The 27,971-nt window shown below is 40.0% G+C and overlaps 1 protein-coding gene across 1 annotated transcript; it reads right to left on the bottom strand.

The window, feature by feature from the left end:
* Positions 1 to 495: 495 nt before the first annotated feature.
* pcsk2 (proprotein convertase subtilisin/kexin type 2) lies at positions 496 to 27,180 on the bottom strand. Its single transcript, XM_028603631.1, has 12 exons — positions 26,703 to 27,180; positions 24,777 to 24,881; positions 20,777 to 20,890; positions 20,240 to 20,348; positions 19,546 to 19,583; positions 13,731 to 13,807; positions 12,701 to 12,789; positions 11,923 to 12,098; positions 9,457 to 9,672; positions 8,021 to 8,121; positions 5,277 to 5,504; positions 496 to 1,493 (listed from the first exon to the last, which is right to left on the bottom strand). The coding sequence occupies exons 1-12, from the start codon at positions 26,883 to 26,885 to the stop codon at positions 1,004 to 1,006; spliced, it is 1,926 nt and encodes a 641-aa protein (XP_028459432.1). The 5' UTR covers positions 26,886 to 27,180; the 3' UTR covers positions 496 to 1,003.
* Between the last annotated feature and the right edge of the window lie 791 nt (positions 27,181 to 27,971).

Here is a 27,971-nt window from a genome sequence, read left to right as displayed (position 1 = left end):
TTAGTCTCCTCTACATGTTTTACAGATGTATAATCCATACATTAGTGAAAAATGTTATGGCAGTGATTTATTGATGCTCCATGTAACACTTTTGTGTCTATAAAGGGAAGAGTACCTTGGCATATGTAGCTCAGGTTTCACTTTTCAGGAGGCTTTTTCCCTTTATTAGAAAGCACAGGACAGAATGAAATAAACATTGGAAAAGATTTAAACTAGGTACGGTATGGTAATGTAGCACCCAATTGTGCTTCACTTTTAGACTATTTTTCAGACGGAAAAAGTTTACTCCACATTCCCAGTCTATCAAATTGTTTGTTTTACCTTATCAAAGTTTGGCCATTGAAATGACAGAGAATGCTACTTTTACTCAGTATGTCCGGTCCAGTAGTGTGTTGCAAATCACTCAAGTGCTTTAATAAACAGCTGAATAGATTTATTATAGCATACGTCAGAGATTATGAAATAGGAACTGAGGACCACAGGCTGCAAAATGAATCACACATTTCTTTCCTTGTTTATATAAACAGTGCATGTCACATAAAAATATGAACAGAAAGAAGTGTCACTGTTTGCAAGATATTAAACTTTAAGTAGAATGACACAGAAAATCATTTACAGTCACAAACTGTACAACAGTTGGCAGAAGAGAGGAGCAGGCCAGTTAAAGCAAGAGCATGAAAGAGTGGATTCTATTTGATTTATGTACAATTCTGTAGAGTGTAAAAAGTCATATAGTTTGCTTTCTCTATGTCGAACATATTAATAATGTTTACACTGTTTTTTTTATCATGATTGGATTACAAGAAACATTCATTTAAGGTTGGGTGCTAATTGAAACATTTAATAACAAAAAGCAGAGTGAAGAGAGGAAGAGAGGTAGACAGAAGGGAGGATGACAAGAGAGTGAGAAGAACTGAGGAGATTTAGAGAAGGATAGAGCAGGATTGCAGAGAGGGAGAAAGATAAGAGAAAGTGAAAGATTTGGCAACATGCAGATGGGAATTTAGTGGTTTTTACTCAGCAAACTCTTCAGACTTCTCTCTACAGCCTCATCCAGCTCCTCCTCCAGCTCCTCCTTTTTGGACATAGCAAGTTTGGACTGATAATCACGTACTATCTGGTCTATATAAGGGGCACTTTGTGTTCCATGCAGCATGAGGGTCCACTCCTTCAGGGCTCCACGCTGTGGCTCCTCGCCCTGAAAGCCCACCTCCAGGACCCAGGTCCCGCGGGGGTCCTCGCCCCAGGTGTGGGTGGTCATGAAGGGCCATTTGTCAAAGCCCACCTTGGAGTCATCATCACGGGGCCTTCTGCTCAGCAGGATTGACTTTGTGCCCATGGGTGAGGTCATGTTGATGTTGAGGTCGCCGCGGCGGCTGGCATTGACAGTGACCACCGCCTGAACATGCTCCAGGTAGCGGACAAAGTTGTCCTTCCCTTGACAGGCTTCAGCGGTGATGGCCAGCACCAGTTTGTTGCCAGACTGGATTTTACTGGGGAAGGAAAAATAGGTTGAGGAAGTTAATACTGCGTGACAAAGAGATAGAGAAAAGTCAAATATCAGTGTTAAAAATGAGCAAAGGTCAAGTAAAAAGGATAAAATGAAATAAGAACATGAGCAGAATATCACCATGATTAGATGGCTTTGCAGCCCTGTAGCTCAGAATGAGAGAGCAGGCGAAATAATTAACTTTATCTACTTACACCCCCATCCTGCTCGCCTTGGAATGTACTTGATTTAAGTTTTCCTATAGAATCATCCGACGATGACGGAGAATCAAGCCTCTTTTTAAACCTGCTCGCAGAGATGATGTCATGTCTGCTTACATAATTTATCTTAGTGGGGGGAATAAAATACTCTACTATTTGGTCTGCAATACACAACCATCTTTTATACTTGGTGCCACATGTTTGTCACATAATGTTTTAGCTTCTTCCAGTTAAAGTGATTTTTAATGCTTGCTGTCCAAAAGTCTTAAACTCTAGTTTCATTCAAAATGTATATTATATATTTAAATCTATATATTTATATTTTCTTATTTAATTAAATCACTATACATTTTGTCCATCATTAGCCAATCAACTGATGAATATTTGTATGATTAATTTATCTAAATATGTAATTAATATTTTCAATAAAGGATCAAATAGTCAAACTATAAAATATCAGTTCAAAACAAATATTATATTGTGACACGTGAGTAGCTGGAAACTGAAAATGTTTGACACCTCTATTTCATATATTGTCAAATAGAATTTAACCATCTTTTACCATAAGTAAAAGTTTGAACAATGTCCACGATTACCTCACTGCCTATTAGGTAGATTTATACAATTAAAAGAATAGTGTTTATAATATAGCCAACTGTAAATCTGAGGCCCTATATTTGTAGTATGGCATGTACTGGACCACCTCTGAATTGTAGCTCCTTTTCTGTGCATGCAGAGATCCTTTTCTTTTTGTCACCATGTATGTGTCCAGAGCAGAGTGTAAAAGCAGGCAGGTTTTGGTATTGTTGTTGCTTTGTGGTAGGGAGGACACTGCTGTTCCCATCTTGTTGGGTGATGGAAATAAAGAGTGAGAACACAGCAGGACAGGGGTGGTGGCCCAAGGCTACGAGAAGACTTAATAACATTATTAGAGGCCGGGGCCGCATCGCAGGCGGTGGGAAATGGGGGTGGAGAGAAGGCAATGGAGACAAGACACAGAAACTGAGTGAGAGAGATGTGTGGAGTTTCACTTTGAAAAATGATTAACAGAACACCATGCTGAGCACAGAGAGGTGAGTGCAGCAGTGATCTGCTAAGGGCTGATGAAGCAAATTACTATTCCCAGAAAAACAGAACAATTCACAGTGGGGTGTTTCACAATAAGTTACACCCTACAATGCATGATGAGAAAATTTGAAATAACCAAATATCAAACAGATGTTCTAACCATATGACTCTATATGTGGGGGTTTTTTTTGTAAAAAAAAAGTATAAAAAGAGGTACAATTTACCACAACTTTCATTGTTTCTCCATCTTCAATATCATTAAAAAAAATCATTACTGTTTGTTTTTTAAATTACTATTATTAGTTTATTAGATTGTATGGCTGTGCGTATAACCAAATCTGGTCATAAACATGTTCAGATCTCACTTTTGACACCAAAACAATTTTGTGCGCAGCAGGTGCACAGTCCCCATCAGATAATGTGTGAGAGTAATTACAGCAGTCGGCCTTAAAGCAGGGAGAGGGATGCCACTAATGGGCAGGACCAGTGTAGATTTAAAACAACCTCACCCCACAGTGTGGCACTGTGTACAGCTCCACTGATAATGAGAAGTTCTCCTCCAGCTAAGTAGCCGTAGCCCGCCAAAGCAGCTATCAGCTGAATGCTGAGCAGTTTGCAAGCATGGCTATGTTTGTGTTTATTGCTTTTCTCTGGTGATACACTATCATCAGAGGTGGCCATGTTGTAATTACATCTCTACCACAATAGAGGCAACAAAAGCCCCGTTGTGTGCTGCTGTGGAAACTGTTGAAAAAGGGAGACAGTATTTCTCCCTACCCTATACTGCCTTTACAAACAGTTATTATTTCAGATATTTAAGGTGTGTCCATGTCTGAGCAAAGAGCTGATGCCACTTTCTGCTTCAGTGATGCAATAAAACCAATATGAATCTTATGGGATGCTCCCTTTCTATCTGGCACTGCACTCAAGGGAGGCACACACACACCCAGGCACATTTTCATACAATGTTGTCGTGACTGCATCGTCTGTAGAGCACTGATTAGAGACTAAAATAAGGAATTGGAGGTGTTGATGGAGGCAAAAAATACACAGACGTACCATACTGGGTCTGCTTTTTTATCTTCACCCACACATTGACATTTTCACAATGCATGTGAAAGCTCAGTGTTCAGTCACACATCTATACACATGAACACCTCCACCTGGAATCCCTTCCTGGCTGTCAGTCAGTCTAATTGACAGTGTTTCCAGGACATGCCATGCTGGGACATTTGTGGTGCTCTAATTAGAGTGAATAACAGGGCTAGCCACAGGAAACCACCAGGCATCACACGCAGGAGCTCAAAGCCCAGGATGTGATAAATGGATGGATAGCAGAACCCTTGTGCAGCAACCAGAAGGGGACAAGGGAAAGAGAGGAATAGGAGGTGACAGTGGAAAGAAAAGGATGACAGGGCACAGAGGAGAAAGTGGAATGCAGGAAGGAAGATGGGTGATCCAAGGGGAGATAATACTTAATGTGACTGGAAGAAAGAAAGAAAGAAAGAAAGAAAGAAAGAAAGAAAGAAAGAAAGAAAGAAAGAAAGAAAAAAAGAAAGAAAGATGGGGGCAGAGCCTGAGGATCTTCTCCAAAGCAGAGGCCAGATGGAACGTTATCAAAACACCACTCTACCTAGAGGCCTGACAGCAGGAGCAAACATTAAAGCATGTGATCAATATCAAATGTTTAATATCTAGTAATTGTAAATTGTAAAAGAATCCAATATATATAAAGCTGAATGCTAACCTACAGTTTAACATTTGGCTAAAATGTTAAACTACTGTAACAGTATTGAAGAGGAATTTCACAGTAAGCGCATTAACTCAGTAATGTCCATCAAACAGCAATAGCTACCTAAAGTTTGGTAACATTAGCTAAGAGTACCCACCATAAGCTACAGGTCACACAAGACCAAGTGTGTTGTATTGCTCTAAAGTAAAGTTTTCATGCATGTGTAATAGAAAAGTTCCATTGGCTTTCTTTAAGGTAAGACCTTTGCACATACATCATTCTGCAGTGAAGGTGAAACATCCAAGTGAAACAATTTTTGAGTGAAGGGGGATTTTATATTCATTATTATCAAACTGAAACAACACAACACTAGATGTCTTTTCAACATCTTTTCAACAATTTTGTTAAGGATGCTTACCATAATCTACGATACAGAAATCCAATTCAGATTAATTAACTGTCAGGACATAAGTATATGTCCTTATAAATCTATAGGACCATCAGACAGACTGAGCAGCTAATCTAAATATTACAGGGTTATGAAGTGGACACTCCCACTGCAGATGTTTTATTGAATTAAGCCTTATTGGGATTACTCAGTAATTAGATGAGTGTGTCTCTTGTGCTCAGCAGTGTGTTCCTTGAATCTTGGTGAGCACAGTTTGAACATGTACAGTAGTGTGCACATGTAGCATGAGGCATGTATGGCATAAAAGCATGCAGCATGTATAGCATAAAAGAGACTAAAATTAGTAATGTGACTCACTGGGCCTCCTGAATGGATCCGGCTACACAGTGAAAACGCTCAGGCACAGTTTTCCATTCCTTGGCCATTTTCACCATGCCCCCAGCATCCAGAACACCGTAACCAAATAGGTGGTTGAACTCGAGACCCACGCCATTCCTTCTCCACTGGTGGACCTCATCATGGAGCTGGTTCCTCTTGGAGGTCAGGACAGACAGGTGCTGCATGTCTCTCCATGTCAGGTTAGGGCTGGGGTGGACAAAGAGTCACCAGTGTGCATAGGACAGAGGGAGGGGGATAAAGGAAGAACAGAGTGATGGAGGAGACACAATATTGTAAGTTAAAAGTAGGCATTCTAGCAAAATAAAATAATGTTGAGTATCAAATATTAAAACATTTCAGATTCATGGTTTTGCATTAATGACTTGCTTTCAATTATCTAAACATCATAGTGTCTGTTCTGTGAGGCAGATGGTTGCCTTTGTCTGTCTCTCCCTTTATTATCTCGGCTGTGTGTCACAGCTTTGTTCTGGCTGACTCCTGCCGTTGGTTCAAGTGTGTTTGGGCAGTAAAATGGCTGTGCAGTTGTGCCAACAGCCTCGTGGGTTATTTGCTGCCGGACAAGGTGAGCATCCGCTCCTACAAACAGCAACATCATTATTGTGTGTACAGAGCAAACAGTGTTCTTTACTCAACTCCACTAACTGGTGTCAGTTAATGGCATCAGAATCTTGTCAGCCTTTAGTGTGAGAAATGAAGCGTCTGAGAGAAGGAAAAGGCTCTCCTCTGGGATTTAAGAAGCAGTAATTCTCCAGGTTTTAGATTTGTCATATTCGTTTAATTATGTGGGGGTGGGTTTACTTAAGTGGCATATGTTTTTAATTATTTTCTGATCCACAAGGAACAACCTGCTCTGAAAGGATTATAAAATAAACTCCAACTCATACCACAGTGTTAATATGACATGATTAACACTTTCCTGTAAACATCAATAATAGAAGCTTTATTATCACAATTAGCCTACATACAATATTCAGGTTGAGATAACCATGTGCTGCAGTGCTTTTTAACATCCCAGGCTCTCTGCTACATACATATAGGAAATAATAACTAAAACATAGAGGTGAGCCACTCTTTACGGTATATAAACTGTGTTTTTCAAAACTTGTCCTGAGATATAAAGAGCACTGATCCAAATATCATTTATGTCCTTGGCACAGGCCTACAGAGTCTGAACTTTGTGGGTGGCACACTAAGTACTGTTTTGCTTTTCATTCAGCTCACGGTTGTGTTAAATAGGCAGCTCTATCAAAAGTGGAGACATGATTTGTGCATTTAAGGAGTTCAGACACACAGAGGGAAAATTAGAATAAAGGATCTGAGAATGGAGATTGACAGAAGAAGTCAAAGACATCAATGCAACATAAAAGCTCAAGGTTGTACTTGGAAAAATTGATCTGCTCATAACTAAATAGCATAAAAACAGTGTTCTTTCAAATGACATATCCAAATTGAAAGGGCTGAAAGCTCGTTATTGTGAAATTATACCTTCTGACCAGCAGACTTAACAATGTGTACAGACAGTCCATCTAAATCATTAATCACATTTGGCATTCAGGGCACTGCCCTCAAGTGGTTTGCCTCCTATTTAGCTGACTTTCTCTGTTAATATTGGCAGCCTTTACTCCTCCACAGTCCCTATTTCTTGAGGAGTACCCCAAGGATCCATTTTAGGACCCATTTTATTAATTAAATTAAATCCGGTGGGATTCCAACTCTGTTACATCCATTCTTATTTTTTTTTTGGGACACGCAGCAAAGGGCCGCAGGTCGGACTTGAACCTGGGCCGCTGCAAATGACTCTGCCTACATGGGGCGCACGTTCTTACTGGGTGAGCTAGAGGTCGCCCCGTTACATCCATTCTTAACTGCCTCCAGGATGTGAAATGCTGGATAGCAAAAAACTACCTACAACTGAATGACTCCAAAACAGAGGTGATTCTTCTTGAGTTTTTCAACTCAGGAATATTGCTAAACTGAAGACCATCCTGTCTTCTGATGATATGAAGACTGTCACCATTGCATTAATCTCCTCCAGGCTTGATTATTGCAACTCACTGTACCTGGGTGTTGGCCATTCCTCTTTGTCTCGCTTGCAGCTGGTGCAAAATGCTGCAGCGAGACTTCTGACTGGCACAAGGAAAAGAGAAAGCATCACAACGATTCTAGCATCCCTGCATTGGCTACCTATTAAATACAGGACTGATTTTAAAATTATTTTATTTGTTTTTAAAGCCATTCATGGTCAGGCTCCCCAGTATATTCCAGAACTCCTCAGCCCCTACTCCAATTCCAGGCCTCTTAGATCCTCAATATCAATTGTTTTTAACTGTTCCTCGATCAAGGTTAGTGGTTAAGGGAGATCGTGCCTTTTCTGTGGCAGCTCCAAAGCTTTGGAATAATCTCCCGATTTGTCTCAGATGTTCCCCCTCCATTGATAGTTTTAAAACACATCTCAAAACATATTTGTTCTCAATGGCCTTTGGTTGCTCTTAGAGGTTTATGCATTTTAACAACATATTGTACTGTATTTTCTTGCTTTTATTGTTATTGTTATTTGTATTTGTGTTATTTTATGACTCCTTTTGTTTTGATTTTAATTGTTGTGCTGTGCATTTAAATTTGTACGTACTTTGGTCAACTTTGGTTGTTAAATAAACTTGACATATATTGCAGGTGTGTGAAAGGTGAAGTAGAGTACATACTTCGCCTCAATCGCCAGAGCAAAGACACCAGCTGCCTCTGGAGCTGCTGCTGATGTTCCGGAGTGACGCAGCGTGCAGTTCCCATACAGGTCTGTCGTGGCCTGAAATAAGCAAATCACAGGATCGTTCTGTCACTAAAGACTCTTCCCTTCCCGCCCCAAAGATTTATACTACCCTTTATTCAACAAAAAATAAAAAAATATAAATGTTTGTAGAGTCTAAAGACATTTGCACAATCAATAAAATCATTTGCTTTATATATACTGTATGTTACAGAACAAATATAGAAAATAATAAATAAGAGTTCAGAGTGTACATTGGCTGAGCTGTTACATACACACATCAGTAGACAAGTTGTGTTTATATTTACTGAATAAGCATTAAATTATTTCATTTGGTGCTTAATTAGAAATGATACGAGATTGACTGAAATTAGAGGGGAAACCCTAGGGGAAATCCATGGCTCTGTCAACAGCCAAAGGTGATTTGCATAATTACAAACACAAATACTTTGCATGTACAAAGGCAGCAGCCTTTGTACACTGGGAAATATTTTTATAGACACATGCATGGTATAGAGTGTCGCTCTATATTCTCGCTGTACGCTAAGATATAAGAGCACACCTTTTTCTAACACTAGCCGTCAAGGTCGGGAAATTCTCATCAATTAAAGGAAGTAAGCAGCACCTGTCATGCTTCAGCTGTCTCTCTTTTCAAAGATAGCATGCTCTCTGTGTTTCTCTGATTCTAGTGACTCATCCATTCATTATTTCAACAATCACCCACAGGTGACACAATTCTCTACGTAAATGCTCAAACAGCAATGATCCAGTTATAGTCCATTTGTGTGGATGCTAAGGTCTGTCACTGGATTCCCTTTGGTGTCTCACTTGTTTGCTTTGTTATTTTTCTTTCTACTTCTAGAGACAAAGAAAAACAATTGCACTAAGGCACCTTGGTGGAAATGAACTCTTTGCTGATGGTTGCCCTCAATAAGAACTAATAAAAGAGGAGTCCATAAAAACATTGTCCTATTTCTTTTAATACAACATCCACGTGCTTACTGCTCTGAGCATCTACAGGAAAATGATGATCTGGATGTACAGGAGAGTAATCACATAAGAGCTATTCCTCCATCTCAACCTCCATTTTTCACAACCAGCAAGCAATTAGAGCACAACAGCTTCTTAGGCTTTACCCCTGGTCTCATCCAATCTCCTGACAGGCCTAGGATACATTGCCTGAAAAAAAGCTATTCACAGTTCAGTCTATGAATAAGGCATAAGTGGAATGAACAAGCATTGAGTCATCTTTGAATGCTAAAAGTGCACGCACCATGGAATGTTAAAAAAACATTTGATAAACTTAACAACAAACATTGAAGATGATTTCTTTTTTCACTCCTATGAAAGATATATGTCCTTAAACACACTCACAACGCCAGCCTCTGGGTTCCTCTTGCGTCCATTGCTGAACGTGGATGCCAGGGTGGAAGAGCAGCTCTCATCGTACAGGGCGGTGCGTCCATCATTGATGGCTGAGTTGATGGAGATTGTCCACATGCTCGAGGCATAACCGTCGCAGTTGCAGTCGTCATAGCTACCACCATCTCCTGATGCCCACACGTAGATGCTGCCTTTTCCTCCGCGCCCCTTAAACAATATTGTCATCACAGTTATGCTTATAGGTATGCTTACTTAAAGTGGGACTTACAGGTGTGAAATGAGAATTGGGAATTTAGGTATTTTACCTGACTATGCAGTATGTGTCAGTGTGTGCCAGTTTACTAATTATGTACATAATCCATATGAACAAATAAGAATGATATAGCTACAGATAAAGCAACTGAAAACATGTCAAAATGATCAGAGGGGAATTTGTAGCAAATAGATTGAGGTCTCAAAGACATGTAATTTCGAAAACAATCAATCAATCAAATCCTTACCCATACATGCAAAGCTGAACATATTATTCCTGTGCTTCAATTACTTATAATATTTAAAGCGCTTAATAATTGGGTTTCCCAGTACATCTCTGACATGCTCACTGACTACAATCCAATCAGACCTCTCAGGTCATCAGGTGGTGGATGTACATAAGATCAATATAGTGAGTTGAAGCTACTGTGTTTATATGTGTATGTTGGGTGGTTTGTAGGGTTTATTGTTTTTTTGGAGGGTGGTTTCATTCGTGTGGAAGAGTGAAAGATCTGGGAAAAATTGGTGGACCAGAAAGGAAGAAGAACGGAAAACTGCTCCATACAATAAAATCAATCAAGTATTCACACAAAACGTAGAATTCAAGCATTATACAGAACACTCAAATACTGAGTATTTAAGTAAACCTATTTCCAGAGTTTCTCAGATCAGCTGATGGCAAAAACCTGACCATCTTTAATTTTTAACCAGGATACAGGATCACCCCATTGGAAAAAATTCTGAATTGGGAAATATAATTGACATGTTTGTAGTTATGCATACCCCAAACATAGTCAATGAAATCTTGAAATTGAATTTACAAGAACAGTCAACAAATAGAGACACACAAGCATATATGGTCCTATCTCTTAGTTTTACTAAAAGCCTTGCTTGCTGCAGCATTCTTAACATATCAGAGTTATTATATGTATTTTTAGTTACAGTAGTCAAGGCATGAAAAGATTGAAGCATATTGTGTCCTTCCTGTATCTCCTTTTTGCAATGGAGCATATATAATACCTTCTGTACATTAGAACTCAGAACATCGTGTTCAGCCTACACAGTAGCTTATATAGTTGATCGTTAGAATCTAAGAGGCAGATCGAGATCACAGAGTTTCTGCTAGACTAGATGTGTTGACATGATCAGAGATTACAGTCAGCTTTGCTCCTACTCAGCTACCCTGCCTGAGACGGGTCATTTCAGAGCAACCCACACCTGCACACAGTGCATGATGATTAATCAAGCAAGTAATTGGTAGTGGCATTGTTAGCATGGCACCTCTGTGTGTGTGTGTGTGTGTGTGTGTGTGTGTGTGTGTGTGTGTGTGTGTGTGTGTGTGTGTGTGTGTGTGAAAGAAGACTGCTCGTTAACCAGAAGGCCTACGTTTAAGCCCCCATTGGCAGGCCTTGGTGAGATTTGTGTCCTTGAGCGAGAACAGAATGCCTAATCAGCTCAATATGCCCTGAAACTACCTATTTTAAATAGTACTTGCACTTACTACTTGTTGTCTGGAGTTTGCACCTTCAAGGTTGAACGCACTTAATTGTAAGTAGCTTTGGATAAAAGCGTCAGCTAACATGTAATGTAATGTAATGTTTTTGGTGGCAATGGGTTATTAATAAGAAAAGTATTCTTGTGGAGCTTTAAGTAGTATCATACATTAGGGATGCTATGATAACTGCCCAATTGCATCCTTTGCCTTTAAGATGGCTGTTTGTAAGATCAGTATCAACACAGAGCACAGAGCAACCTCGGTGTGAAAACCTTTTCATCTTTTTTAGATTATTTTTTGGGGCTTTTCCCTTTATTGTACAGTGACAGTGGATAGACAGGAAAGGGGGAGAGAGATGGGGGATGACACGCAGCAAAGGGCAGCAGGTCGGATTCAAACCCGCACCGCTGCAGGACTCAGCCAACATGGGGCGAATGCTCTTACTGGGTGAGCTAGAGGCCGCCCCAACCTTTTCATCTTTATATTTGTAGTGTACAGTCGAGTACAGCTCTACTGTCCCCACGGGCCAATTTGGTTTACAGAAATCAGTCAAACAAAAAGAATAAACAAGGCTAAGAATCTACGTAAGCAAATTAAACAGACTTTGTAAAGGGTGGCTTGATACATGTAGCAAAGATCATTACACTTTACAGCACTTTTTGGCATATTAATCTGAAACCCTCTGCACAGCAGGTATAACGTTGCCCTACCTTGTTGACACCATCGGCCATAGCCTGCAGCGTGAGCTCACGTGGTCCATCTACCGTCTTTCCGTCATCGGTTGGTCCCCAGCTGGCGCTGTAGATGTCAATAACCTGGGGCATGTGGCTGATGGATGATGCCTCAATGATGTCAGTCATAAAGGGCTGGTCCAGCATCCTTATACCTGAAAGAGCAGCATCTCCATATGACTCTATCATTAAAATTCTGGCAGCTTATTTTACGGTTTACCGTACTGCTGCTAGAACACAGTGGAGGTAAGTAGCTATAAATGGGTGATTTATGAATTCATTTTCAGCTGGTTAAGTTTACAATATCTAGAATGTCAAGACAGCAATACAAGTAAAGCATTGAAACCATAACAACAGCTAGAAAGTAATGTCAGCTTCATAGCAGCACACAAATTAAGCAGTCAATATTAATTTTCATATTTACTCAAGTAAGTAAATTTCCATAAAAATCTATATAAAATTGAAACATGGAGCTGGATAATGGTGTTCTGTTGCTATGTGGACTCTAACTGACCTCTGTGGGTCATTTGCAGTAATTCAATAAGTAGAGGTATACCCTTCATACATGCTCCAATAAAAAAACAATGCAACGTTTTTCCACAAAAACCTATATTTTATACATCATGCATACAGAGTGAATCACCCTCATAATATCTTTTGATCATTCTATCATACCATTATCAGAAATGTTATTTGCAAACATTGCTGACTGCTCATTGTCTTGCTGTCAAAAATGCATCTTAAATATGACACACACCTGCCACTTTGGAGTTGTAGGCGACTCCCACACCACAGATGTTGTTGTTGGCTGCCGCAGACACCTCTCCAGCACATCGAGTGCCGTGACTGGTGATAGCAAAAAGCAGAGAATGTACTTAAGTGGATTTGCATGAATTTGATGAATTTATTAAGGATATGTTATGGGTTAAGTTTGAGATAAGATTTCCCAGATTATATAACATTTCTTCCTTTGGTGGCTTTGGGCCAGACTAGAAGGAGGAAATTGTTAATAAAAGAGGTTTAGCATTTTCATTTCCTTTGCCATAAATTATTATTTTAAATTAGCATGAACACTCTGACCTGTAGATCATTAGCTCATGGAGAGGCAATGAGATTTATCCATCCATTTAGCCATCATTTATCTGAGTCCGACTGATTTTGCACGTGATGTGTGTATATATATCCATCCCTCCCTCCCTCCCTCCCTCTGCTTCCCAAAGGGACACTGCAGAGAGTCAACCCCTCTCACCCAGCATGCTTTGCTACAGACAGGCAGCTATTTATAACAACCAGCTGATTAGCCAGCGAGTTGTGCCCGACAGTCAGCAACTGCTACACTGGCAAACCGAAACTGATACATCTGAGCAGATAGAGGCACGGTGGAGGAGTAGAGGCGGAGAAAGAATATATTCCTCTTTGTTCCTCTCTTGGACATGTGTTGCAGTGGCAGTGGATCACCTGGTGTGATTGGGAGATGGGAGGCAGATAAGGCTATCAGACAGAAGGTCTGTGAACACTACAGCCCTGAGAGGAGACTAGACTTGTGCTCGTCCTCCTTTATCTACCTTATCACCTCCAAGTGAATGGGTAAAAAAAGGTATTATGTTTTCTTTTGTGTTGTGTTGAACAACAGCTCTGTTTATACTGCACCATTATGTCCTAATGGAACTATGTGAAGATAAAATCAATAGAGGAGGGCTGCCTGATTACAGGGAGAGCACACACATGCACAAAACAGTATGACTCAGTATGTGTATATAAACAGTGGTCGCCTGGATGAGCTTTACCTGTTGAACCAGTCGTCTGTGTAGCGTGGAAATGGGAACGGGTCATTGCTGCTGAAGTCATAGCTGGCATCGGCATTCTGAAAGGACCAAATGGATGCATTTACAAAAACAACAACATCGAGAGAAAGCAGAGAGAAGCATTTCATGGTGAAGTGCTGACCTTATCACTGCCTGCTTTGTCATCTGGATGGTTTTCCCAAAACATGGCTTCCTATTGTGAAATACTGATATCTATACTTTATTAAGTGCACCTACCTATAAAAAATTTGCTTGGGAAACAGACACATCTCTGTAGGCTTTAGTCTGTTTATAGTTTTCTAAATTTGCATTTGCAATTTGGTTTGGTAAAGTCAGGCTAATAACTAACACAATTTAATGGAATAGTTTGACATTTTGTGAAATTCACTTAGGCTATTCACTTTCTTGCCAAGAGTTAGATGGGAAGATCAATAATACTCTCATTTATGTACAGTAAATATGAAGCTATAGCGAGCCCTGTTTCCCATTTCTTAGCTTAGCCTAGCTTAGCTTAGCATGAAGGCGGGAAACAGGGGGAGCAGCTAGCCGGGCTCTGCCAAAGGCTCCTACCAACATGTTTGTTTAAAACCCGCACCGGGACGCACCGGCACATCCAAACGGTGTTTGACAAAACTCCCGCTCAAAAAGCGATATATTACGAAATTTCACTTCAGACATGTATTTACTATTTGAATCTTATATATCCTAAAGACTTCAGTAAACTCATTTCAAGCACAGAAACAATTCGTACAACACATCATAAATTAATTTTATAATTATAATTTAATTTATAATTTTTACAATAAAATTGTTTTCAAAAGAGATTTGAGGAATTTCAAAAAGCCAACATCAACGTTTCAGCTTTAGCGCCAAATGATCTCTTTACACATGGCTTTGGGACAGATTTGGGTTTCACTATACGGAAAGCTGAGTTTGTTTTGAACATTTTGATGTTTTGACACACACATGGGGATCAGTTATATGTGAAAATGCCCTTAGACCTCAGAGCTGTACAAAAACTGTGTGTGAAAAGTGAAAAAATGTTGCAGTTACTATTTCTTCCAAGAAAAACAAATAAGATATAACATAGGAATTAGTGAGTTTTAGAGGTGGTGGTCCCCCTGTTTCCAGTTTTTATGCTAAGCTAAGTTAACTGGCTGCTATGGTTGCTTCATAATTTACCGTACAGACATAAGAGTGGTATCAGTCTCCTCCTATAACTCTGAGATAGAAAGTGACTAAGCATATTTCACAAAATGTCAAATTTTTTCTTTTATACAACGGACCTGTAATAAATGAAGGTTGCAATGTTAAGTGTTTTGTTCAAACTGTTAGAGAAGTTGACTGGCGATACCAGAATAATGTGTGGTCACAGCGGGGATTTCAAACTGAGAAAATAATCGCCCAATCACTGCCAGCATTTAATTCCACATGGCCAAAAGTAATAGGATCAGAGCGAACAGAATCGGAAAAGCAGGAGAAACAAGACGCAGGAGACACATCTGCCAGAGAGACATTAATGTAGTCAACATAATTACCAGATTATCCATGTCTGAAGATCAAACACAAACACACACAGAGTTGGATTCAAGATCCGAGGGAAAGTCTCACACATATTGCTCTTTATTTTAACACTCTTCCAAAGCTCATTCAAGCTATTGCATGTCATGTCACTTGGAGTGGTATCTGTTTTGCTCTGTAACCCAGTAACAGGTGCTTTGTGTGGTCATGAGTATGGGGAAGTCACAGTCGTGTTCATGAGCCATAGAACTGAACAGATCAGATCAATCTTTGGGGCTGTTTCCACACTCTGGCCTGACAGCTCTGCTGGCTGACATTTAGAGGAGATGACTCAGTCAGCGAGAAAGAGGAAGCAAAACGGCAAAAGCTTACTGACCCAATGGAGAAATGCCGTAATTATCACAATGTGGAGCAGGTGACTAGAGGAAAGTAGCAATACTTACGGTCCAGAGAGATTCATACCTTTGTGATTGTTTAAGGAGATGTGATGATAAATACAAGGGTAAATGTCATCTTAATGTATCTCATTTGTGATTACTTCTTCTTTTCTTTTGTCTTTTTTCTTTATGTTAGATATGTAGATGTCAAAGGTACAATAAAAAAACTAGTATATTTTTAACAGGTGGCACAACACCAGCGGTGAAGCTGGTTAGAAATGGGTAAGGTTTAAGAATTGGCTTGACAATGTTATTATTCACAGTGAGAACATTTGTGAAGGAAGAACATGTTGCTCCCAAACAGGCTTTGTGCTCACTCATGTCAGGAGTGTTATTTTTTTTTCATTAAATGGAGCGAAAAAGTGCTGAGCCCTGGTAATCAATAACACAGGGGCATGTCCATGAATCACTTTCTGTGCTTCTCAAGCTCATATCTTCTGCTATCAATCAGACTCTGGTCTTCCTCTGGTGTCCTGTGAGCAACCAGGGTCAGAATAATGGATTGTACCAAGTCTCAGCCACCTCACCTTTCCCCGGCAACCCACGTCTGTTCACCGTCTTCGGAGCGAATGATAGCGGAAGGCAATGACTCTAAGCTGCAGTTGTGGAAGCCAGTATGCCCTGTATTTCTAGACATAGAAAAAGTTTTGGAATGGAATCTATGGGAATTAACTAAGTGCCTTATTTAAGTATACTGTAATTTTGAATGATTGTACTTTACTTAAATATTTCCAGTTTCTGCCACTTTTTTTGTCCACACTATTTTTCATTTTACTCCACTACATTTACTGAATTTTGGAGTTACTGGTTCATTTTCAGATTTAGGTTTTACATAAAACATACATAAAAATGTATAGATTTTACTGGTGGTTCCAAAACCTTTTGGCTTGTGACCCTTATGTAAAAGAAGTAACTTGATGTCTATGAGTCTGTCTATATAAAGTAGTTCAAACTAGCTCCAGCTACAACAGTAAAATGCTACTTGCTTCAATACAATCTGTATACAGATTGTATTGAAGCAAGTAGCATTTTACTGGTGAAACATTGCTGCTCTCTGCTCTGAGTTTCTCAGGTGCTGCTAGCAAATCATTCCGCCCAAGTAGCAGAAGTAGCAGTGCTTCGCCTTTCTGAGAATATAGTTCCCAGTTTATGTACGGTTAGAAGATGGCTGTGTCTCATGTGACCTTGTTATTTGTACACCCTGTGACTAAACAAATCACAACATGTAAATGGGAACATGTTGGCGTTATTTTGTCACTTATTCGGAGCAGTAGGCTAGTTGGAACCTGTTACCTCCAGGATCTGTGCTAGGCTAAGCTACCGGTGGGGCCGTCGGAAAGAGTTACAACACGCACAGAGATGAGAAGGGTATGTATGGACTTATCTAACTCTGGGGGTTACAGTGAATAAGCTAAAGTCCCAATAAGTCGGCGTATTCCTTTAAGTAGGATTTTGAATTTAGGATTTTTACGTGAAATTGAGTATGTTTACATTGTTGTACTGATACTTTTACTTGAGTAAAGGATCTGAGTACTTCTTCCACCAGTAAAAAGGCAAATGTTTTTAATCCAAAATCATTTTGTTTTGGATGTGTTTTATTCCTGATTTATTACTACATGTAATGCATATAATGAAGAGGACAAGGCACAAACAAAACATCCTTATGTATCTTTTTTAGGGCCATTTATCATGTTACCATGGTTGATTTCAATAGTCCATTTGGTGCTGATAACCTAATCTATAATCTAGGAGAGCGGGTGCAGGATTGCTGTATAATGGGACCGTTCTTGGAAGTCCTTTAGCAAGATGCTTTAAAGTCAAAGACGAAATAAACTATTTCACGAGGTCCAAGCTTAAAGGGAAGACGGATACCCTCCGTCTATCTATTCTTGAAAAAAATAGTCGTGAACATCACTTATTGCCGTTTCACAGCGTCACTCATCTTCTCAAGGTAATTTTAGAGACACTCTTGCTTTTTCTCTCTTTACTCTCCATCTATCATACACATTCAAACAAAGGCAACATATGAGATCAACTTCATGGTAATGTGACATCATAACATGTTGTCATGGTAACTTCCCAGCAGGGTGTAGAAACACTTGCAACAACATATTCCACAGAAGGGACACAAAACCCAATAGCACACCTCAGCTCTTTAAGCACAATTCTCTTTGAGACAAAAAAAACCCTGTCATCTACTGATCGATGCTGCCGTTACCTAGAATTCCTCCAAATACTGCCGAAGCCAAACACAATACCAGCATTGATCAGGTGCTGGCAATCTTAAAGGTAAAAAGAGTGACTGCATAAGCTTCGTTGCAGGAATTAGGTCAAACTCGACATCATATTTGTATTATAAACAGACTGTTTCTCTCCTTTTTATCTACATCAGTGATGTTCACCACTACTCCTATCTAATATTAAATACTGTTAAAGGTTGGAAATAAACATCACTTTTTTTATTTATTATATCACTTAGCAGCATAATACTAGAATCTGTATGTATTTATGCAAAAGTCATTTAAAGTACTATAACTACTGGCATTTGCAGGTAAATGTGCCATGGAATTGAACTACCACGTAAAAAATGTCTCATCTCAGGACACACACAATCGCAGAATTAACTATCCATATCAAAATAAATCTAATGAGCTATTAGAGTATGATCATCACACCAAATGGGAAATCTGGAAAAATAAAAACGCCCTTGTCTGAACTAGCATTTGCCTGTCCAAAGCAGATACGCATATACACACACAGATATCCACAACCACACAATCAATCAGTCCGAAAGACGGTATAACTAAAATTACATTTTATTCTGTTTTTGTTTGTTTATAGTCAGCTGATAGTAGGAGGTCTTTGTGGGTGGGTTAACAAAACAGTATTACATACACATTGTCTGTCTCTCTCTTGCACACGCTCACACATACACACACTATAGATCTATGCACAGCGTGATCCATCAATCCAGTAGAGCGTGCTCCTGCATCACCCCAGCTAAGGCTGAGTGTTATTTTTGGGCCAAGGCTCATCAGTGTTCACAGGCAAGAAACAGGCAGGCAAACATAGTGGTTAAGTGTACAAACACATGCACACCGGATAAAAACACTTATGCAAGCCACATTTAAAAGTATCACACAGTGTGCACATGTGGTGGAAAAGCCAAACAGAGGGCACACTGTACACTGGTGTCATCGTTAATACCTCTTCAATATGTTAACCAATAGGTGAGATAAGTATGCAAACTCTTGGCATTTCTTAATAAAGAAAATGTGGACATCATTTTCTAAAGGGGGTGTTTTGAGCCCAATGAAGCACCATGACAGCACTCACTCCTTCACAACATCGTAGTTTCTGTGGAAGGTTTGCATTTGAACATCCTGGATTCAAGACTACAGCACAATGCACTCACACTGATGGATCTGCAAATGTTATAGTCAAATCAAACTAAGCCTTCTGCATTTTCTTGTTCCATTTAGCAATTCATCTTGTCCTTTAAGGTTTTATCAGTATTCTGGAGATATAGCATCACATTATGCAGTGCCAACTACCCTGGCATTATCTCTGCTTGTGACAGATCGGCCTGCCATTGTGCCTGCCACAGTGCAGTGTGCATTAACATTAAACAGCTTGGCTGGCCGTCTGCCTGTCTCTGCGTCCTCCAGGAATACAAGGAGACTCGGCAGCCATGAAGGCAACGTGGAAATCACCTGTCACTGCCAATGGCACACCACACAAAGCCCATGAAATCCACCACCTGAACCCTGCTTCACTTATTAATAACACTTCAAAGTAATGAAGAAAAGTATGAATTTCAATAACATTGGGGTACTCACATAATTTGATGCCAGGTCTGGATGCAGATAGTCGATGCCTGTAAATGTGATTTTCGACATTAATTAGTGATAGGATTAAGCATGAGAGGGAGTGCTTTACAGAGGATAGTGTGACCTCAAGAGAGCATACAGGAAGTAGGCAATAAGGTGAGAAAGGATCAAATGCTTCATTAGGCATTGAGAAAATTCCACTCCATTATATAGGCTTAAATACGGAAATGTTGGAAGGTTTTGGCATTCTGTAGATACAAGGTTTTCATTGCACAGTGGCATGAAGCTTTCAGAAAACTTGGTCCTATGTCTTATATTGCATACCAATTTGATGTACAGTAGTGAATCACCCTTAACAGAGAATGACAAGTCAATCCTAACAATTACATATTCTTCAAAACAAATTCAAAACCATACATATTCTGGAAAGCTCAAGATCAAGATTAACTTTATTGTCCCACAAGGTGGGAAATTTGTCATGGGCAAACAACATATACAACATGATGCAAATACAATACAACAAACATTAATATGACTCTAATGGTGTGTAAAACACACACAGAGCGACCTTTTCTTACTATTCATTGTATTGTAAATTAAACAGATGTGAACAAAGTAATTAATTAAATCAGAGCGATGAATATAATATAATTGATTGTTATCAGACACTGCTCAAGGATAAGAAACAACAGCACACACTCACCATCGTCCATGATTGCGATGGTAACTCCTTTGCCTGTGTAGCCCAGTTGCCAAGCTTCAGCCACATTAAGATCCAGCCCAGGGGTCCCGTCTGCCTGGCCTGTGTTTATCTAATCACTCAGACAATATGGAGAACATCTATGACTCATGGCACCCTGGTGTGCCGCCATTAGAAAAATTGTCAATGTGGAGGATGTGTGTGTGTAGGAAGGGGAGGATATGGATAAGGACTGCTTGAGGGCGGGAGAGTGAAGGTGAGAAGAAGGGGAAGTAAATGTCAGCGATACAACACGCCAGGCGAGTGACGGCAAGCTTAAAAGTCACGCTTGCCAAACAAGAGGGGAGGAAACTGGGTTGCATGAATGCAGCAATCAGATGGTATGGACAGAATTGGCAAGGCTAATTAATGAATGGATAACAACGTTGATTCAGAAAGTAGTGGGGAATATGCCTGGCCTCTAAGTAATTAAAGTTCAAGAATGTGGGTTGGTGCTGAAGGTCAGGCGGCATGCAGACAGTTGCTTGACTTATTACTCACCAGATACCACTGTTTGGTGAATAGAGGGTCACTCATGTTGACTTCAATATCGTTGATATCTCTGTAGCCTCGCTTCTGACGACTAAAACCCTCTTGCTCAAAGACATTCTTTACCTGGGGAAGAAAGCAAAGTAAATGCAAAGTCAGGGTCAGGGTAAAAATATCTCACAAAACCATCTTCTAAAAGGATCATATAGAGAGCAAAATGAAATCCAGGTGCACAACAGTGCCTGTCCTGGAACACACACGTAAAACTAGAAATAGGATTTGTTGTGATGGGTGAGATGTCAGCGTGTGCTCCTCACAGGAAATCAGCAGACCCAGCTGTGCTCTACTGTACCATGAAGGCAGAACATCATGTAAATCAAAGGGGTTATTCTTTTCCTCCTAATCAGAGGGGCTGCAGCTGTAGCCAAGGCTCCCAAACTCATCTGCCACACAAGAGATGCAGTCCCCCCCCCCTCCCCCAAGTACATTTTCAACAAAAAGCCACCGTAATTACACAAATACGCTTGTGTGTCTCTAAATCATCAAAGACCCAGGCAGATGAACAGCTGTGTTTTGAAATACAAATGCTCACTGAAAGCAACCACAATGCCATTTATCAAGCAGTAGAAAATAACAGAGGACATACATGATGGGGATAAATGTCTTGAAATGTAGGTGCTTGATTGGCTGGCAGCTGGCATCAAAATGATTGGGTCTCTTTGACGATGATGTTGTGTTTTCATTTCTGCTAGAAATCAAGCCAACAATACATTCCCAGTATTTCACTGTCTTCATCTCCTTCAGTAGTTGTGAGGATGACGGCAATCAACGGTATAGCCAATCAATTCAGACGTTCTCATTTGAAATTGCATCCCATTTCCTGTGAGGTTTCATCAAATAGGCACCTTCACACATTTGGAAAAACTGAAGAGGTTAAGGAGAAGTTAAGGAATCTATTAGAGTCTGGCAATACCTAAACCACGCATGAAGCGAAGCTCTCAATTTGAAATGCATTACTAACATCTGTTTGTCACCAAGGTCTCACGGACAATGATTTCATTTCAAGGTTTAGGTCCTTTTTGTCTCTTTATGTGTGCATGTCCACTGGAAAGACTAAAAACTGGACTTTCTTTTCAGAAAATAACACTACAAATAAATATATATCTTAAACATGTCAGTAACAAAAATCCTTTAATCCTATTTTCATACCTAAAATAGTGATGCTAACAATAAAAAAAACTAAACGTATTTTCCACAGTGTCAATGCTACATTTTGAAAACTGTGGCTAAACGTTTCTCTTGTGCGTACCCTTAGCAAATACACTCTAGTGTGACTTAGAGAAACAGGCATTGTCTGGTGTATTTACCGACACAGATAAGAGAGCAGAGCAGCACTTAAGATGGCCTTTTAAAATGGCCTATGCCTATTTATCCAGATCCTTCTTTTATGGCATACTCTAAGCAATCAGGAGGCATACACACTGTAAATCGTAAGTCTTTTAAATGACAACTAAGTTCTGGGAAAAGATAAAATCACTATAATTGCATATTTATTTTCTGTCATGGAAGATTAAATGGTGAAAATAATTTCACCAGTGTTTTTCTTTTCAAAGTGGCCTCATGTTACATTTTTCGTCACATAATATCATTCACATTCTTTTTCCATCCATCATCAATTTATTCCATCACTTGGCAGGAGAGCTGGTATTTCCCTTGAGACAGCATGTCGTACTACCCACTCACAACATCAAATAAAGCCCATGCCCCAGTATCACGCTTCACCGCTCCCCTTTCTCATTGTCCTCATTTTCCTCCAGGCTTTCCCAGGAATGTGTCTTTTAGAGTCACTGGATTCTGCTCATTCATAAAGATGTATTATATGCCCACCTTTATTTAATACAAACCTACTACCCAGTATGCCTTAAATAGATTCTGAATGTATTTGTCTCATGTAAAAAGAAATATGAGAATAAGGAACCATGGATGGATGGATGTATAGGGTGAAGGTACGGATGAGGGGATGATCATTTAAAATCCATGTGGGACATGAGATGTAAAAGGACAAGAGAGGACAAGGAAGCATAGAGACACATGCAGAGGAATACAAGGACAAGCTAGTGGGTCAGTCAGAAGTGGGTCAACATGCTACATTATCAGAGTCCAACAAAGAACAGGGCTCTTTAGACACTATGAAATCGATCCAATACACTCTACAATACATTCAGGACTGCTGCTCAATTAGACATGTTTCAAGTATAGTAAATGAGTGTGTAATGCATAAATGTGCATAAATGTTCAGATGCAACAAACTAGGTCTTTTCTTTTCGACAAAACTGCAGGTGTAAACTGGGATACGTTTGCCTTGAAACATGGGAGGAAGACACTTCAGAATGATAAACAGGCAACATTAAATCAAACAAGCTGACCTCATTCATTCCAGAGATGTACAGAAATCAATAACTGCATTGTTATATGCATATGGGCATGTCAAGCATCTGATTAAAACCCAGCATCTGGAACGTCGACCTGCCCATGTCCATGCTGTCTCACTTTTATTAACTGTATTAGCTTGTTGGAGTGGCTCACATTTATTTTCATTAGCACCTCTCATAACCGCAATTAAAGAGGTTAGTTGATTGTCTGCAGCAGGACCTCCACTTTCATGCCTCCAACGGTGGACAGAGCAAACACACCGAGCTCAGCACGCAGCTGAACTGTTTTAAGAGAGACACGGCATGTATCTGTGTTTTATATTATGTAGATTTGTCAATTTATTAATGAGTCCATCGGCAGAAAGTTAAAATACAACTACAGTATTTTGATAATTGATTTAAGACAGTTTTCAAAAGGCTTCACAGGACGGCATATTAACACAAATCGTAAAATACAAAAATGGAGCATAACAAGAAAACACATTGAAAGCAATACAAAAAGAAAATCCAAAACTATCACCAAAAGGCACGTCAAAGGGAGTTGATGTAAGTGATTTAGAGTTGGATATTGAATTAGGGCCATTCCACAGAGTTTTGAGTTGCCCTGATGGCAAAAACACTGTCACTTTGTTTTCTTGAGACCAGACAGAAAGAAAGTCAGAAAGCACCAAAGATCTTGCAGCTATGATAGTATTACAGTATGTCCACAGTGTAGTTATAGGTACCAGACCGTATGTATCTGTTTATCTACAATGACAAATTGTGTTCTTCTGTCCTTGATTTCCACACATCAATCACAATTTATTAAAATTCACAAATTCCAAATATTTATTTTGAATTGTTTGGTTGGTGAATGAAAAGAGTCCTTTATGATCATTCTGAAGACAGGACGACACTGACTGGGGACAAGTGCTCCTGACATCATCATCATCTGTACACCACAACATTTTCAAAACACAGAAAATACTCACACAGTTCACACTCTATACACGAAATGTCATTAATGTGCATCAACATCAGCATGATAAGTAAATAATCTCTTCATTACAGAATCTCCCTGCTTTTGAATTTTAATTATATCACCGTCATACTTTTGGAATTGGAATTGGAATTGGAAATTGATTTATTTGAAACAGGGACAATGCACAAATAAACATTAAACTTGTTAAACAAGAGAATATGTCTTGGGCCAGATTATAGTAACAATTGCTAATTTCCACCTGTAGTCCCTGGGCATACTATGTTCTTATTTCATCTCACTGGCTATATTGAATAATATGTCTATCCTCATTATGTTGGCTTCTCATTACAGTCAGTGCTGTATTTATCTAGTGGCTTTTGATGACATGGTCTGTCCCCGGGGAGCTCTGTTTGCTCTGTGTACCTTTGGTGTTTTCTGCATATCAGAAGCGGTACTGTACTGTTGAAACACAAATTTCGTACATGGACACTACAGCATCAAAATAACCATTGTCATGCAAAGTGAATGGCGAGCTATGCTCTTCTAGGCACATACGTACAGTAAACACACAGTGTGCTTTCCTCAGTGTGCATCTGCGTGTGAGTGTGTGTATGCTTACCCTGCGGTCTTTTTGGAGACGCTGTCTGCTACGGGCGCTGCGTTTGCTCCGCCTCTTTGTAGTGTCCTGAGGGTAGAAGTGAAAGAGCCCCTCTCCAAAGGGAAGCTGGGTAAAAAAAAAACAAGAGCGGTAGATGGATAAGGAGCAGAAGCAGAGATGAGAGGCAACACAGAAGCAGCCATCACAAAGTGTGTGAATTGCAAATACAAAGTATACAATAGATTATAAATGGAGGAGAAGGAAAGCAGGTCATCTTCCAGGTGGGAACAAGAGCGCTGACTCCCTGGCTTTCATCTAGTGTCTATTTTAAGACACTGGAGAACAGTGCAGGAATGAACCATAATAAATCACAAGGGCAGGGAAATGAGATGCATCATCCAGAGCTTTCCCTCCGGCACTGTGCACAGATTAAAGACCCCCTTATGCTTTTGTAACAGCCAGAGTACGGGTCAATCCTCAAAATAAATGCTTTCAGATGCGCCTGTCAGATCTAACGTGAAAATGAAATTCTCATGGAAGGACAAGGATTATTCTTATCTTCCACCACTCTTTAATTCTGCTATTGTTGCCTTCAAAATAGATCCTCAAGATCATGCATGTTAAGCAAACTGCAATTACAAACGTTGCACATCCATTGAATGCTCTTTTTAGTAATTAAGTTTTTTTATATTGGCTGACGGCAGATCTCTTCCTCTTTTTTCCTCTCTTTGTGCTCACATATGTGTCTCGTTCTTTGTCCCTGTCTGGTTAATTAAGCAACAATAGAAGATAATTCAAATGACATAGACATTGTTTAATGATGCATGTCCCATTAGGACAAATATAGCTGCAGATTACATAATCTGGGAGGCAGGGAGGTAGTAGATGGTGTGTGTGTGTGGGGAGGTGATCTAGTACAAGGAAAGGAACTAGCAAACAGGACTGGTGATGCTGCACAACCACCACACAGGTATCAGATTGAAACAAGGTTGTTGTTTTTTTATTGTGGAGGTAAAAAAAAAAAAAAAAAACAGAAAAGAAAAGAAAAGAAAATCCCCATTCAGAGCAACGCAGACATCACTCTGTTCACTGCTACGCCTCACTGGCTAAGGCTCCGGCCAATTTCACCCACACATTTATTTTGACATCTGACAAGCCCCACACACAGTCAGGGAATTATTTCCATTGGTTATGCAAGCTGCATTTGTCAAGCTATTTAAGAAGACATATTTCTTAGGTGTGTTAAATGCTATGTCTGGACGGAAGGCCATGTATGTCACAATATGCAATATAAATACATATGACCTGTGTATGTGAGATTTTCTTTTTATAAATGATGCACAATTTCATGTTAAAATGGTAACTCTATTTAACATACCAAGTACTCAAAGTAATTCAATGTAAAGGAACAAGATTCTCATCCTGAATTGAATGCATTAACGTACAAAGATTGGAACGTAGCCTATCACATTTTTAAGGATTAGATCAAACCTCAACTTCATGTTGAGAGATGTAATGTAACAAAAAAAGGGGCATCTTTCTTTATAGGACACTGACATTGGATGTGTTTGGAAATATAAATGAATTAGGACTGGGCAGCTTTGAGTCTTCAGGGCCATAGGCCACTGGGCCACCTACAAACCAGTGCCTGCATTTGAGTAGGAATGACGTCATCAAATTAAGCAAAAGTGTAATGAAGTCAAACCAAAATAAAACCCTCTCGGTAGTTTCTCCGCTGGACTGCTTGTGTTGCTAAATACAGTGTTTGACTATTTCTGATGGTGAGAATGAATAGAAACGTTGCCAGACAGGTTATTTCATTGCAGCAGTTAATCTGATTGTTTGAATTGGTATAAAACAAAAACATTTAGTCTATTAAAGTTTCTTCCTGAAGAGAGAGAGAGAAAGAAATAAACCTTTAGTGCCTGCAATGCCGAGCATCCCTACCTTTCGGGCACTCTGGAACCCATGTTGTGTTGCAAGTTGGTGCGCCTCATCCTTTGCGTCCTCGTGCAACTGAACCAGAAGATGGTCCGTTAAGACTCCTTCAGCAGCCTGCGTCGCAAGCAGCAGCGCGTTCAGCAGCACTATAAATCCCACAGCTGTCCCATGTCGGGGAGTTCCACGCATCGTGTCTGGCTTGTGTCAATCCGTCTGACTGCCTGCCCGTCGGAGTGAAGTCACTGTGTGGGATGCTCCTCACTAAAGATGGGAGGAGGAGGAGAAGGAAGAGGAGGAGGATATAAAGGGGTCGAATCAAAGCTTTTGCGGACGCATCTCCTCGTCGTCAGCTGATGAGACCACTGGAAGTTGGATTTATTTGACCGAGGTGTAGCCGCTGCTGCTGTGTGGTGCGAGTGGGGAGGTTGTGTGTTGTAGACCAAACCTGCATCATCAGCTTTCTATCTCTCCTTTTCCTCCTCCTCTCATCTGTAATTCATTTACCTTACTCGCTCGGGTAGTTTCTGCGCGTGACGTTGTACCAATGGGCTCCGGCGGGTGTGTCCTGTTATTTCCTCTCCCGGATGCGCTCGGGGACACTTTTCAGCACCTTGGAGAATTCCTCCCATCACCCTCAGAGTTGATGGGAATTTTATTGATTGATGCTGGCCTCTTGGAATGAAAAACAGGTTCACATAATATCCCAATATGGACTACTGAGCCATGTATAGCTCTTTGTGACCTTTTTGAATGAATGCTCTTGTATACAGTAGAATTCCTACAGGTTCTCTTCTACAATATACTTTTCAGCCTGCAGTTCTCTTTAAAAAAAGACATGCATTATGACCAGCCTGACCCTCCTTGTGTCATAGAATGTAAGAACAGTTCCGATGGACTATAATTGGTCATTTGGATGTGAACAGCAGGTTGTTAGAAAGAATCCTGCAGAAAGACTTCCTCTTACATAGGCTGCTTATTAAAGGACTACAGCTTCCTTGCTTCCCTACTGCTATACAATACATGAATGGCTTACAGGGCTGCTGTAGACTGATGTAACAGTGATGTGCATATGTGAGAAAGTAGAGAGCAAGAAGTAGAAATTAATTCCTTTGAGTGTGATGCTACTAATGTCCCTTATACAGACGAGGTTCAGTGAAAAGGGGCATATACTATGCTCACTCCTTCACAGCTGGTAAACTGTGGCCTTTAGCCACAGAGACTTTTCAGTGGTCACCTAATGCACCAGGTCATTGCCTTGGCTTGAATAGAAATGCT

Source organism: Perca flavescens, chromosome 17 (genome assembly GCF_004354835.1).
Source record: "Perca flavescens isolate YP-PL-M2 chromosome 17, PFLA_1.0, whole genome shotgun sequence".
Lineage (NCBI taxonomy): Eukaryota > Metazoa > Chordata > Actinopteri > Perciformes > Percidae > Perca > Perca flavescens.
The sequence above is the reverse complement of the archived record's forward strand: the minus strand, read 5'-3'. Positions and strand labels throughout refer to the sequence as shown.